The 15,345-nt window shown below is 25.9% G+C and overlaps 2 protein-coding genes across 2 annotated transcripts in view; one reads left to right on the plus strand and one right to left on the minus strand.

Moving 5' to 3' along the window:
• LOC140665265 (3'-5' RNA helicase YTHDC2) overlaps positions 1–15,345 on the minus strand; it is a 62,544-nt gene that overhangs the window by 11,722 nt on the left and 35,477 nt on the right. The gene's annotated exons all lie outside the window — the stretch shown is intronic.
• On the plus strand, positions 1,516–12,476 carry LOC140665343 (nose resistant to fluoxetine protein 6-like). The gene is made up of 13 exons (XM_072891340.1): positions 1,516–1,890; positions 4,326–4,570; positions 7,365–7,558; positions 9,090–9,187; positions 9,524–9,748; positions 9,829–10,045; positions 10,195–10,360; positions 10,471–10,550; positions 10,622–10,717; positions 10,796–10,925; positions 11,746–11,912; positions 12,262–12,314; positions 12,385–12,476. Exons 1-12 carry the CDS (start codon positions 1,653–1,655, stop codon positions 12,278–12,280), a joined length of 1,875 nt encoding a protein of 624 aa, XP_072747441.1. The 5' UTR covers positions 1,516–1,652; the 3' UTR covers positions 12,281–12,314; positions 12,385–12,476.

Genomic DNA, 15,345 nt, shown 5'->3' on the forward strand with positions numbered 1-15,345 from the left:
ATTAATCGGCAAAGTATAAATTCTTTGATTTAATGCAATTCTATTCATTATTATAAATACGTTTGATACAGAGAAGCAGACAGTTGCACAACTTGGAACGATACCATTAATTATATAAGTATGTAATTATATAAGTGCAAATAATTATGTATAAAAATGCTAAATCAAAATTAAGATCAATATTTATTGAACTACGCAATGAATAAATACACATGTTATATAATATGTTGTTCTCCTTCCTATTTACTTGGAAATAGAACAAAATTGCAAGAGTGTACAGCATAAATAAAAAACAAATTATGCATACGAAAAAGTATATCGCATATTTATAAATGCTAAATTTAATAATGTTAGATTTTAAATTCTCGGAATCTTCTACGCGTCACACTTGATACGTAGAAGATGCGTAAAAAATTCAACATATGTAATTATTTTAAGAACATTTAATAAATTTATTTTTCAATCTAAAAGACGCATTTATTATTGCGTAAGCTATATTTTGTTGTATTTATTCTCGTATTCATTCTCATTACTTGACATATTCAATATAGAGAAGTCTTTTCTTTCTTAAAATTTCCTTTGTTGTGGAAATTTATACAAATAAATATACAAATGTATATTTATTTATTAAATATATATATATATATATATGCATATATATATATATATATATATATATATATATATATATATAAAATATATAATATATATAACTCAATAAATAGTTAAATATAATTTACATTTTGGACAATTCATTTGTTTTTTTATGTATTGCTGTTAAGATACTTTGATGGGCTTTAAATTAAAATCATTAATCAGACAATTTCTCGAAAGAATAACAAAATAAAGTATCTTTCTCCTAATTTTTATAATTAATATATAAACCATAAGTAGACTTTTACCTGAAGAAATTCTCTTAAGAAATCGTACAAATTTAATATTGTTTTATATAAATTTGACAATTGTCAAATTAACTAAATCTTTTATTACAAACAAATATTTATATTATATTTATATTATATATAATATTTTTTATATAATATTTAATATTAATATTATATAATAATATATTAATAAATTATTAATAGTGTATTAATATATTAGATAACATATTAGAATATAAAAAAATTATAAAATCAGATTGTTTCTTTAGGTAAGTAAGTAAAATTTATTGCATAATTGTGTTTTATTTATTATAGGTTTTTTATAAATGGCGATAAAAAATGTTTAGTTTAAATAAATGATACAATTGATTAAATTTAGGGGTCGAGAATTAATTTGTACACCTAATACAAATAAATTTATTAATATTATATAATAATATATTAATATATATTAAAATATAAAACAAGATTTTTACATATATATATATATATATATATATATATATATATGATGAATGAATCCCATTTCGTACTGTTTACTGCTTACTCTGAACTCTGTACTGCTTGTTGCCATTGTAGACGACGCAGAATCATTTCGCTTACGCCTTACACTACGCCTTACATCGCCGAAAACAACAGCTTACTTCGACATCTTACACCTTAATTCATTACTCTTACTGCCATTGTAGACGACGCATTATAGTTTATAATTGATACTTCTTAAATAATCTTTGACATTAAAAGTGATTGTTGAATTGTAGCTGCATTATGTTATTTTATCGATTTGTGTTTGCTTTGTGTGTTTGTATAAACATTGACGCATTAATTTATGTTTTTGCGAAAGTTAACAAATCTAACGAGAATGAATACGAGAATGTTAGTAGCAATACACTGCCCGCCTACATCATTGCTTCGAGAGCCGATCTTGTTAAGTCAAATATATGCGGAAAGGAATTACGAGACTTCCGAGACGCCGTGGATCGACGAATACTATGGAGCTTGAAAAGTAAGTATTTCTTTAATCATGATTTTTGTATAACAAAAACTTCAAAATTAGAAGGAGTAATTAAAAAAAAATTATTTATTTTTATTCTACATTGATTTAATTGTTTAATTGCAAAAACTATAACTATAAAAAAATTATCTAAAATTATGTGCCTTTTTCTACCATTGTAAAAGAGCACCAATTAATAGGTATTAATAATAAGTTATTAATAATTAGTTAGTCACTGTGGTTAATTTTAACTAGAAAATATCACTGTAATTAATTAAGCTTTACACGTGCACATGATGAGTGAAATTATTTTAACATTTTAAATTAAAATCTTTTATATGAATTTATAGAAATGTTGATTTAAGCTTATATTTAATATACAAGATATTTCGAGATTTTCCAGTCAAATTGTGCCAGTATGTTATACAAATTAAAATAAAAAAAATTTTATATAAACATATATATATATGTATATGTATATATAAACTTAATATATATATGTACCATATATATATATATATATATATATATATATATGTATACCCAAGAACAATGGTATGGGCGTAGTAGCTTCTATTCTGTTCCGTTTTTGGAGTTTTTATTAAAGTGAGTTCCCTTTGCCTCTCACGATGAGTAACGATAAAAGAAGAATACAATAACAAATTTATTTAAAATCTTCAGCCTGAGCTTGAGCATGTTAAACCAAGTTAATCGAAATTATCTTCAAAAATGTGTATTAACACATGCTCGTTACAAATTCAATTTTTTTTAAAGATAAATATGCGTTATCTTTATACCAATTGATCCATCTCATTATTCTGTACATACAAGTATTACGGTTATCGAAAAATGTGCATATTTTATGAGATATTTTGTATTTTATGTCAAAATACTGCAGGTTTGAAACTTTATAACTTAAAAAGTACTTAATAAAAAAAATTATTTATTATAATGTTTTAGAAAGCTCTCGAAGTAAACTACAAGAATATGTAATAAAAAGTAATAGGTTCTATTTAAGAAATTGAAGGTGATCTTTATATGGCCTTCAAATAACTCTCCAAAGTCAAACAAATGGTACCATCTTATGGCCCTCTCAAAACCATATAACTTTTATTTGAAACATTTTTTATTTAAACTTACGGATTTTGAGATATTTCAGTGGATTGAAATGGGACACCCTGTATACACACGTACGTGCGTCCGCGAGTGTGTATATGTACGTGTGAAAGATTATAAATGCTTTATTGAAGAATTATACATAGAAAAATATGAAATATATAAATAAAAGATATTACAGATTTAATATAAATATTTAATGTAATTAATATACTTACAAGGAAAGGTATGGAAGTATCCTCTCTCTGATTTTAATAAGCTTTAAATATGTTGTAATCTAGGTCAATATAAGAGACAAATTTTTTTATACATCCCCAAACGACCGTTAGGAGGGTGAAATATCCTCTTGAAAAAAATTGGTTTTTATATTTCTGAGTGAAAATTGTCGAAACGGTAAGGGATATAGAAAAATGTTTCAAATAAAAGATTTACGGTTTTTAATGTACTCTAAAATTGTGTGATGAAATTTTTCAAAAATGTCATATTCTTTGAAATCTTCTTTTCCCACCTTAATTCTCAAAATTTTGAAATTTATCGTAGCAAAATATATAGCATATTTAACGACAAACTCAACCATATATGATAAAGTTGTATTCCAAAGTCGCATTTTTCAGAAATAAGCTAGAAATACGAAGTTTAGAATCCGAAATTTGATGTGACATGATCTTATCTTTATATAATCATATTCGGCTAAATCTGTTTTCATATACAGGGTATCTTGTTATTGATGAAAAATCTGCTAATGGTAGAGTCTTATAATCTTTTGAAGTCGATTTTTCTTTAGCGAAAATATCGAGGAACATCATCATTTTTTGCAAGTCTCTAATTTTTGTTAGTATATATTTTTCTAATTAAGCCTTAAATTAAAGCTCTATCTAAAATTAACTAAAAAATGTAATTTTGGTAATTTTTTAACTCTAAAAAGCTTACAATTAGTTTGCAAAAAACGCCTTTATTTCAATCGCTTATAACTCGGAAATTATTGATGCCTCGACATTTTCGCTAAGGAAAAATCGTCTCCAAGTGATCTCAAGAATCTGCCATTAGCAGGTTTTTTACCAATTACAGGACACTTTGTATAATCAGATTTAACTAAATATGATTATATAAAGATATGATCATATAAAATCATATCGCGCCATTTTTCGGATATTATTATATATGATCATAATAAAATTACATATGTTATCAGAAATATTTTATATCTAATTATGTATGTTTATATCTGGCCATATGAACCCCTTTATTCTCGAGTTACTATAATGAAAGAAAATTATTAGTATTGTTAAATATTTCTGTTTAAATAACAATTGCTATTTTATATTTTTAAGTACTGGATTCCAGTGGTGGATATAAATCAGGTTTTCTTTATGGAAATAATTATTGGCTAGGTAGTCGTAGCCAATGTCTCAATACAATGAATACAGCTCCTCTAGAGATCGCAGAGCGATATATATTAAATAATACGATATATCGCGATCCACAAAAGGAATTTCCATCTTTCAAAGTAAATTACTTTATTGCTCATTTCAAACACAACAGTACTCTTCAATATCACGTAAATTTTCCCAATGAAGTAAGTATAAATTTTTATTGAATAAACTACAAAAATTATCAAATTATAAATTAAATTAAAACTAGTAAATTTACGTAAATTAAAAATTTTTATTTTATCAAATTGTAACAATGATATATAATAAACTAGTCTTATATAGATATATTTATTCCTATATCTTAAAATAAATTCTGAACTCTTCTTTTAAACATTCTATACATATTTATATAAAATATATAAAATGTCCCATTTTAATTGATATAAATGAATATGTCGAAGAAACTAATTGAAAAAATTATTAAACAATTGAAGAAATTATTTAAAATAAAAGATGGAAAGTTTTAAAACAAAAATATGTTTGTAATATTTCTTAAAGATCTGCATCACATAATCTTTGCGGCATAAATTTTTTTGTACATACATATTTTGCTGAAATTTAATATGAGAATTTTTGGCTAACTGATTACATATTTAAAATTAAAATTTAAAAGTTCAAAATAGTAAGAATTAAAAAATTAATCTAATATGGCTAAATTAAAATAAAATTAATGGTCTTATAAATAGGTATATGTATACATATGTATATATACAAGGTGATTCAGAAATACTTGTATAAACTTTAAAAAGTGAGTTTTCTACAGCTAAATTAAAAGAAATGTTATATAAATACGTTTGGTTGGTTAATAAATTATAATTAAAAGATTTCGTTCAACGAATACATTTACAAACGTTAATATTTTACTTCAAACTGATAGAATACATTCACATAGCAATGTAATAAATCTTCAGTTAAGTTATATTTAATTGTTTATTTACTTACAATTTACCACAAATGCTCAAAATGTTCTTCACCTGCTTTATGTACGTATAGACTTACAGACATATCGAATTATAGACTATCGCATAATTCATAAACTAAAAACTAGACATTTCTAAACATATACTTATGTATATAACATTTTTTGTTTGTTCAGATGTGGAAAACTCACAAGTTTTTTACAAATTTTCTGAATTTTTCTATGTGTATAAATATACAAAATGTTCATTTAAAAAGTGTCCACCCTGTTTATTTTGTGACCGATTAATTTTTGCGAAAAATACCAAAAGACGTCAATTTCATTTCCGAGTGAATTTTTGTTATCGAGGAGAACGTATATGTATACATGTACGACGGTATTACTTTATCGCCTTCGCAGGGGTAGCTATTCCTTCAAAAATCTTAATGGCAATAGAGATTAAGTGGCATATATCATTTTAAAAGTCTTTTGATTCTCTTTGTAACCGTGTTTTTTTTTTTAATTTGAATAAATATATTTCAAGAAATCGCACTAGAAAGTTTCAAGTATGAGAACAAAATTTTAGATGCAAAGATACAATTTAGAGTAAATTTATTTATTTTACATGTTATTTTAAATGTTCAAAATGTTCTCCGTTATTTGCTAAACAATAATAAAGATGATTCTCAAATTCTAAGCGAACATTTTCAAAGATATCTGCTCTATATTTCTATAGAGAACAAAAATGTATGTGTAAACACACAATACTTTTATTTATATTATATTGTATCGATTCCTTTCATTCAGTCTACACTATTCAGTCAAATGTGGCATTCTGATACAACGTAATATAAAAAATAATGTCATGTGTATATACACTTTGTTCTCTATAGAAATGTAGAGTAGATATCCAGGGTGGAAACTTTTTAAATGAAAACTCTATATATATATATATATATATATATATATATATATATATATATATATTTACACACACACACACACACACACACACACACACACACACACACACACACACACACACACACACACACACACACACACACATATATATATATATATATATATATATGTATATAATGAATGACTATTTGAATTGTGTTAAACGTAAAGTTATTTCTTTTTTTTATTTCAGCGATTATTTAATCTAATCTCTGAGATGTGTAACTTTTATTTGAGCCTTTGTACAATTCAGTTTATAAGTGTCAGGAACGCGATAAGCATAAAAAGAGTATTTCTCATTTAGTCTTTTTACAATAGAGGAAATAACTATATTGAGGCATGTCATAGATTCTGTAATAAATAATGATTTAAAAAAGTTTCAAACAAAAGTACACTCACAATCAGAAATTTTTAATACTTTTTACTCCCTTCTTTCCTAAAATCGTGCTATTCTTATATACGGCATATTTATAAGATTTAATTTATTGTTTAAATAAATAAAGAAAATAAAAATAAATAAAAAATTTTTATTAAAAAAATTTACACACATTCAAACATAAGATGTAAATCTATCCGTGTAACATCTTAGATATAATACCAATACTGGCGGCAGAATACAAGTTTTTGCAGAAAAGAAGTGCTGAAAGCGCGCTATTCAACTCAAATCATCATAACTCAGTGGAAAAAAATTGTGGCGCAATGATTAAAAACGCATTTTAAAGAGAAAATGATTAATTTTAAGATACAATTAATAAAGTTGGTAGACAAAATTTTGTTCCGTACGTGGACGCCGTCAAAGTTGAAGTTTATTTTGCAATTTTGCAAGTTTTGCTTTAAAGTAGTGCTATTTGTAGCCATCCGTAGAAAAATTTTCATAGAAAAATCTTCGTTAAAGCATTAGAGAGTTGAGGTTTCAAGGTTTAAAATGCTTTTTTAAACATCGCACTACAACCATTTTTCATTCATACATAAAGTTGAATTTGATCCTTTTTAACGCTAATTTTAAGTAATCCCTTAATTTTGTTGAGAAGTATATTAATAATATATTAATATACAAGATATCTTTTTTGTTTTAGGACATAATTACTCTCGGCCTCTGTTTACCAGCATCATGTTCTATAAATGATCTTAATTTAATTCTGGAGAAAATATTTCGTGATAGAATTTTCTTTATCAATGATCTTTATTCCGTTGATTTCAAATTAATAGAAGTTAAAGATCTAAAAGGAGATCAGCAATGGTTATTTAATAATTCGATATTTTTCATCTGGTATGTCAAAGAAAACTAAATATATATATATATATTAAAATTTAAGGGGGGAATCTCTTTTTTTAATTAAAAAAAACAACTTTTTGGAAATTTTCTTTAGCAAAACTATGAGGTGTTTTAATTTCATCTTTTGCATATGTTTTCATAATATATTTATTTATTTAAAAATATCGCCTGCTATTCCTTCTCAACTATGATGCCGCGTGGAGTGCTTCAATCGCGGGTTGACACGATATCAACTCTTGAGATTATCTGAAACAAAAAAATCAAACGGTGTTTTTTTTTTGTATACATGTAGTTATCGCTCTACCTAGAAGTAAGCAAAAAAAAAATTTTTTTGAGTAAATGGCGACTTATCAAACTTAAATAATCGATTTTACTCTTACAATTGGTAATTTTTTTGCAATAAAAAAAATATATATAACGTATCACTTTTTCTGAAGGTCACGCGATAGAGGGATGTTTTCTGAACATACAGTTCAAATTTCAAGTCAATCGATTGAATAGTTTTTTAGAAATCATGTCAACCAGTTGTAAAAAACCTGTTTCGAGAAAAACGCGTTTAAAGTTTCAAGTTGAGTTTATGAAGATATATCAAGTACATAAAGCTAATCTGTTATACCAGGGCTATACAGTATGTCTTCTTCTTTCTTTCTTTCTTCTTTCTTCTTTTTTTTTCGTCAACACAATGAAATCTATTCACATTGTATCGACCGCGCAGCAGAGAGTTCAAACAGCTGCTGTGCGCTTCAAAATATACCTGCGCACCGAGTCGATTTACGGTTTATAACTTTCACAATTTAATTAATTTCAAATTAAAACTTTACAGAAGTATTTTCAAGACCTTAAACTACAAGATTCCGTAAAAAAAATCGATTTTTTTTTACCAAAGAAAAAGAGATTCTCCTTTTAAATTTTTATGTACTAATAACGCATTAAAGTTGCTAACAGTAATTTAAAAAAATTTTTAATTTCCTTATTTTGTGCTTTAAAAAAGAACATTATGTTTCTTAAAATTTTATTGTATTTTTGATACTCTGCAGCTCGGTAAAAAAATTTCTCTCAAAAATTTTAAGTCAAGTTCCATAAACTACAAGATTTTGCCTATAAAATACTCTTTTTTAAACTTTTCTATAATTTTTTTGGCCGAGATACATAATTATAATATTGTCGATACTCAGCAAAGAATTATCGCAAATAAAAAATTAAAAAAACATTTTAAAGCTTGAAATTTCAGCTTTTAAAGGGCTATCAATAGTTTAAAACATTTTTTAAATCTTTTTAGTATTTATATACTATTAACAAAATAAAAAATACAGAAAATTTAAGGGTGCCTAATGCTTTTGATCAAGACGATATACACACATACACATATATATATATATATATATATATATATATATAATTAATAATATATATATAGAATAATAATAACTTTATCAACATATATAAATATGTTAAAGTCAAATTTTTGTGACTTCCAAAAGTTTTGAATTAAAAGATATATTTTATATTTATTTTATAATTGTAGCGTTTTAGCGTTTACATTGTTCGTGATGATAATAGGAACATTATACGATATATTTGTGCATCAAAAATATTTAGTTGTGAAGGATAAAACTACTGCTAGTAAGTATTCTATTTAAAACACGTACTTTAAAGATTTTTAATAATAAATTATTCATAATTTTTAATTATACATCCTACTTATGTTTAAAAATATCACCATTATGCTTTCTGCAAAATAAATTAAAATGATATTTAACTATTTTAAAGTCAGTATATTTAAGTCAAATAATGTAATGTTACTTTTATAAAAATAAAAAATTTACTTAGACATTTTGTATATAATGTGTTTTCTCTTAAGTTCTTTTATCTAATGAAAGCAATGTTGATTTATATATACTTTTATATAAATATTCGATTTTTAATAAATACCATTGGAAATTCTGTATTGCAATTTAGATGTAAAGGACATATCCCTGGAAATGAAAATAATACCTTCGCCTTTACGTCAAGAAAATAAAATTGGAAAAATGTTAATGTGTTTTTCCATATACACAAACACGAAAATAATATTTAACACGAAATTGAATACTGACGAAGTACCTATCCTTCACGGTTTAAAATTTCTAACTATGAGTTGGCTAATTTGTCTTCATACCCCGATTTTTATGTTGGATTACATCGGTGAATAATTCAAAAAAGACTTGTAAAATTAACATATACATCTTATTTTTTATGTGTAATAGAAATTATTTTATTTATAGACAATAAATCATTACAATGGAAAATCACCTCCGATTTCCTTATACAAATATTATTTAATATAGGTGTACCAGTAGATACCTTCATTTTTTTAAGCGGATTTTTAGTAGCCTACATATATTTTAAGGATAAAATAATGGACAAAGGAAAAACTATATCGATTAATTACAAAACAAAATTAAATGAATTCTTTACTAATATAATAAGAAGGTTTATTCGGTACGTTTTTCATTATCTTTATTTAAACAGATAATAAACAAGAACTATGCATATATAAATAATTTAGAAATTAAAATCAACATTGAATGAGATAATAATGTTCTCTCTTTATACAAATTTATATGTACTTCAAAACAATTTATTTTAAGGTTGACACCTGCGTACATGATGATGATAGGAATACTACAATTAAATTCGGCTTGGTACAGCAGGAATTCACAATTTTATATAACATATACACCAGACAAAATTTGCACAAAATATTGGTGGAGAAATCTTTTATATATAAATAATCTATTTGACCTCGACACAATGGTATATGTATAATGTATTTAAAATAGTTATTATTAGTTCAATAATGTTCAAAGAATATTAAAATTTTATTTTCAAGCTTCAATTTTCTTGTGTATGATTCAATTTTGTAGTGTATGATTCCGAGTTGGTACTTAGCCAATGATATGCAATACTTTATAATTGCTACATTGCTATTAATTTTGTCTACTGTGTAAGTTGATTTATTAGTATGTTATTATCAGCATGTGCTGAACATATAAATTTAAAAATTGTTTATTTCAGATATTTTTACGTAACTGTCGTCATATTGGGTGTACTTTTAATAGGCTCCATAATGCTTACCGGTTATATTTCATATATTTACGAATATGTTCCGATGTAAATAATGAAAACATTTTGTTAATTATGAATTACATTAATTAATAATTACATTAAATAAGCCTTGTCTCATTGTAGATTTGATGAACAATATCGACTTATGAGTGTCTTGTACTATCCTCCATGGATTAGAATTGGACCATATATTATTGGCATAATTATAGGCTATATTGTAAGAAGATTAAATAAAAAATTGATCTTGAAAAAGGTAAAGTATAATTTCAAATATCAAATATCAAAATAGTTACAAAATACACAAACTGATTACTCTGATTAATTATTTATATATTAATTTACATGTTAATTTATTTCTATATCTTAATTAAATATATATATATATATATAGTATATATTATAATAGTATAAACGGAATGTTATAGTTTGGAGGTGTTCTTACAAGTTTTAATAAATTTGAAGTATGTGATCAATATCGTAGACTAGACTCACATTCAAAGATTTTTGCTGGGCAATTGTTTGTTACAGTATTTATAAACAAGCAAAGTTAATTATAGCTCAATGTTTTGAACGTAAAACAATGTCTAAAATATATAGCTCCGCATAAATTTCCAAATTTTTGTGCAAATTAAAATCCTTACATAGCAATCCATGCAAAGGAAAATCCTACATCGTTTGCCTGAAATGCGTGCAATGCGAAATGTAAAAATTAATATGGTATATATATCTTGTTGACTTTTCATACAACAAAACTTTTTGAAGGAACGTTTAACCCATATTGTTTAATGTTAACGAAAAATAAAAAGAAAATGTAATTATATATTTATAGATCTCGTTTCAAATTTAAAACACCAGGCAGTATGTTGGGTGCACTTTAATTTGTTAGGCTTATAACTTTAAAATTAGAGATGAGCGTTGATTCAATGTCTGTTGACAGATTTAGTAACTTTCTTTCTATACTTTGCTTCAAATTATTAAAATCGAAGAGGTCTAATACTTGCAATCTTATAAAAATAATTGTTATATATATTATTTTTGTTATAATATTTTACATATAAAACAATTTTTTTCAGAAAACCGTAATTTTAGGTTGGTGTTTTAGTAGCGCGTGTGCTACTTTCGCATTATTAGGCCATTTTAAACAACACAAATCTATTTTCTATGCTGCTATCTATGTTGCGTTGAGTAGAATACTTTGGGCCATAAGTATAGCATGGATTGTAGTAACGTATTTTACTAAGTATGGTGGTTAGTATCATACATGTAATAATATATGTATAAAAATCTTACTATACACACTTGACATAATTTTCGTAAATAAGTTGTAATATATTATATGAGTTGCATCTCTCATTTAAGTTATTTTTAATTTACTCTTTTATAAGTTCTACTTCAATAAGTGCTGATATAATGCGTCAAAAATATTTCCATAATTTTAAAAAGATCTTACTTTTATCATTATATATAACTGTACATAGAAATGTTTTATCGTGTTACAGGTATTGTTAATCAGTTATTATCGGCCAAAATTTTCGTTCCTTTTAGCAAACTTACTTATTGTGCTTATCTCGTAAATCCTTTTGTCGTAGAGTTGATTCGCTCGTCTAGTGAAACATCCGTTCACATAGAACTCTTGCCTCTGGTAAGTAGAAATTATATCTAAAATTCTGATATTGACAAAGAACTTTTTAACATTTATTATAAATTTTTAGGTTATTATGTCTTTGGGATACGTTGTAATGAGTTACTTTTGTTCTTATGTATTGTCTTTAATGGCAGAAATACCGTATATTTTACTAATGAAAATGTTCCTTCAGTCTCGCAATAACAGAAAATATACACAGTGCATTGTTACGTCTGGTGGACATCAGGGAACTTTGTCTTCATGAAATATTAATTATCAACGAATATCTGATAGGCGAGACGAGAATTTCATATCGTAAAATAACAAATGCTAAAAACTGAGTCGTGCATAAACATTCAAAGGGATCTCTAGATTACTTAAGAATTTTTAAATAAAACAGAGTCATTGTAAACTGTAAACTGAGATCGTTGTTTAAAACTAGAGTCATAAATTGAAGACGGTGACGAAAAACTGAAAACACTTGATATGAGTGCTCGCCTAACAGACCACCCTTAAGCTAATGCCAGACTGTGCGTGATTCGTAATGTGATTCGTGATTCGATAATGTTTGTGAATAATGTGGAGAAAAAATTCATCGATTTGTCATTCGCGATTCGTCGTTCGTACTGATTCGCTAGCCAAGCGGTTTTTTGACGAATCTCAAAGAACGCGAATCATCACGAATCAATCCATTTGTGTCGCGCTATACTATGCGTATATGTATAGTTCGTGTTTTGTCGTATTCGTTCGAATTTCTTTGTATTTTCTTCTTAAGTCAGTATGGGTTAAGTCTATATCAATATCTGCCGAATGTTAGCGAAACTGGCCAGTAGTAAGAAACAACGAATTACGAATTACGAATGACATACTGCGAATCGCGAATAGTGTGGAAGGTTCAAAAAAGCGAATAACAAATCTTTTCGAATGTCGAATAAATCTCTAGTATCACGAATCACGAATTATGAATCACGCATAGTCTGGCATTAGCTTTAGGTGTCAATTACTTATAATAAATTCTAGAATATAGCAACAAGCGATAACTCTCCCCTATATGAAACTCTCCATTGGCTAGGAGCAAAAGTCTTTAACAAATATTTGTACCAATAGGTTTCTGAAGTTCAAAGTCGAAAAGACAATCCCACCAAGTCTATGGGGGCGTTAATTAAAATTCTAATTTGTCAAATTATTGAATGGAGAGGAAGTAGTAGAACTCTATGTTACGCGAGAAAAATTATCCAGGCATACATTTCATTTTCAACAGTTGAATATTCATCATTGTGATTATCATACCGCAGCTGATATCTAATCTTCTGAGCATCTAATTTTCTTCGATTTGACTTTAAATATATAGCTTCGGGGATTTTTTTTTGACATCTATTTTATTTTTTTGTTATTCCATAATTCATGTCTCAGTGAAAATAAGTTTAAACTTGTTTAATGTAAATGTGAATTGTTATAATTTTCTGATAAATGTTTATCACTAAGCTTTTCAAGGATAATTGGAAATAAATATTTGCTAATCCCAGCTATTGTCATTTTACCTGTTCTTACACTTGTCAACAAATGAGTTCCATTAAATAAATTTTTTATTGCCTTCTTTTATCCTAGTGTTTCGTTGAAAAAATAATTCTTAAATTTTCACAAAATCTTTTATTCTTTTAAAATCACTACTTATATATACATCCTTCTGTAATTATACAATGTATTTCTTTGTTTTTGCTCATTGTTAGTCTTTATTTTCCCTATTTTTTTCTTCTCGTACAATAATCCGTATATTTTGAGTCAAATAACATTTTATATGCTCGATTATCGATTACACACAAGAGTATTACTTGCAATTTTCCCTCTCCGTAAACCCCATATATTTTATGTTACTATTTAAACTATTTAAAATGCTAGGTATCAAATACGAATAAAGGTAAACTCGCAAAAACTCGATTTTTCCTTTCTTTCTTTTCTTTCAAATAATATTTATTAAGATTACACTATTCTTATTTATTAAGATTATAATACTCTTCCCTTCCCATTCTCTATTAGGGAATACCAAAATAATTAATACAGAATTGCTCGAAGGATATACATAAAATTATCAGAATAGACAAATAAATCTTGTGGCTCCGGCTCGGTGAGGGTTAACTATTTAATTTTGATTTAGATTTATGTTTTAATTATCTTCTAAATTTCAATCTGTTAATTTTAATCTAACACACATGTGGACGACGAATCATACACGACCGTATTTAATGTATACATTTACATTTACTTACTTATACGTTTTGATATTACTTCATTTTTTTATCGTAGTAATTATACACTGTAATGATTAATCAGAACCTAAGATTTTAACGTAGAATTTCTCCCACATTCGAATTTGTGTAACACCCGCGATAATAATTACAAACACAAGCACCTACACAATACATTAACAATGTATACATATGTATATACATATATACAGTATATATATTCTTCATGTTTTTCTTTTTAATTTTTTAAATAAATTTTTTAATAAATTATAATGTTTAATTATAATAATAAATTTAATTAATTAATCTCGTTCTTGTTTTCGAAATCCGAAATTGCACAAGGTCCTGTTCAGTGTATAACAAAGATTTAATTCCCTTACAAAAAAAGACCACCGAATGAACAGTCTACTGACCTAGTAAAAAGAATCTTCGAGATGCACTGCGTTTGACTTGAAAATACTTAAGACAATAAGTGAGTTCCGAAAGTAGTAAGTCGCGTGCTTCCACAGACTTATTCTTCTAGATGTAACTTCATATTTTTTATTACATAACACATCTTTTTGACTTAAAACATTCTATAATTATCCGATAAAATATTCACTGACAATGAGTTTTAAGCTCGCAGTACAGACTTTTGCATAATGCATAGAATTTGATTGATTTATTTTCTTATGCATATGCTAATGGATCAATTAAATTCCTTATGCATACACAGTAAAAAATTGTGCATCCATATATTAAAATTTTCTAGTGTTATTACTTTTTCATTACTACTTCAATGTAAAATTAACATACAGCTGATA

Source organism: Anoplolepis gracilipes, chromosome 1 (assembly GCF_047496725.1).
Source record: "Anoplolepis gracilipes chromosome 1, ASM4749672v1, whole genome shotgun sequence".
Lineage (NCBI taxonomy): Eukaryota > Metazoa > Arthropoda > Insecta > Hymenoptera > Formicidae > Anoplolepis > Anoplolepis gracilipes.

Excerpts from the sequence above, each read along its gene's own strand:
- LOC140665343 (XM_072891340.1), top strand. The coding sequence starts at position 1,653 with ATGTTATTTTATCGATTTGTGTTTGCTTTGTGTGTTTGTATAAACATT. Across the intron at positions 9,188-9,523 it reads GAAGGATAAAACTACTGCTA|ATGTAAAGGACATATCCCTG; the intron begins GTAAGTATTCTA and ends ATTGCAATTTAG. Across the intron at positions 10,046-10,194 it reads ATAATAAGAAGGTTTATTCG|GTTGACACCTGCGTACATGA; the intron begins GTACGTTTTTCA and ends ATTTATTTTAAG.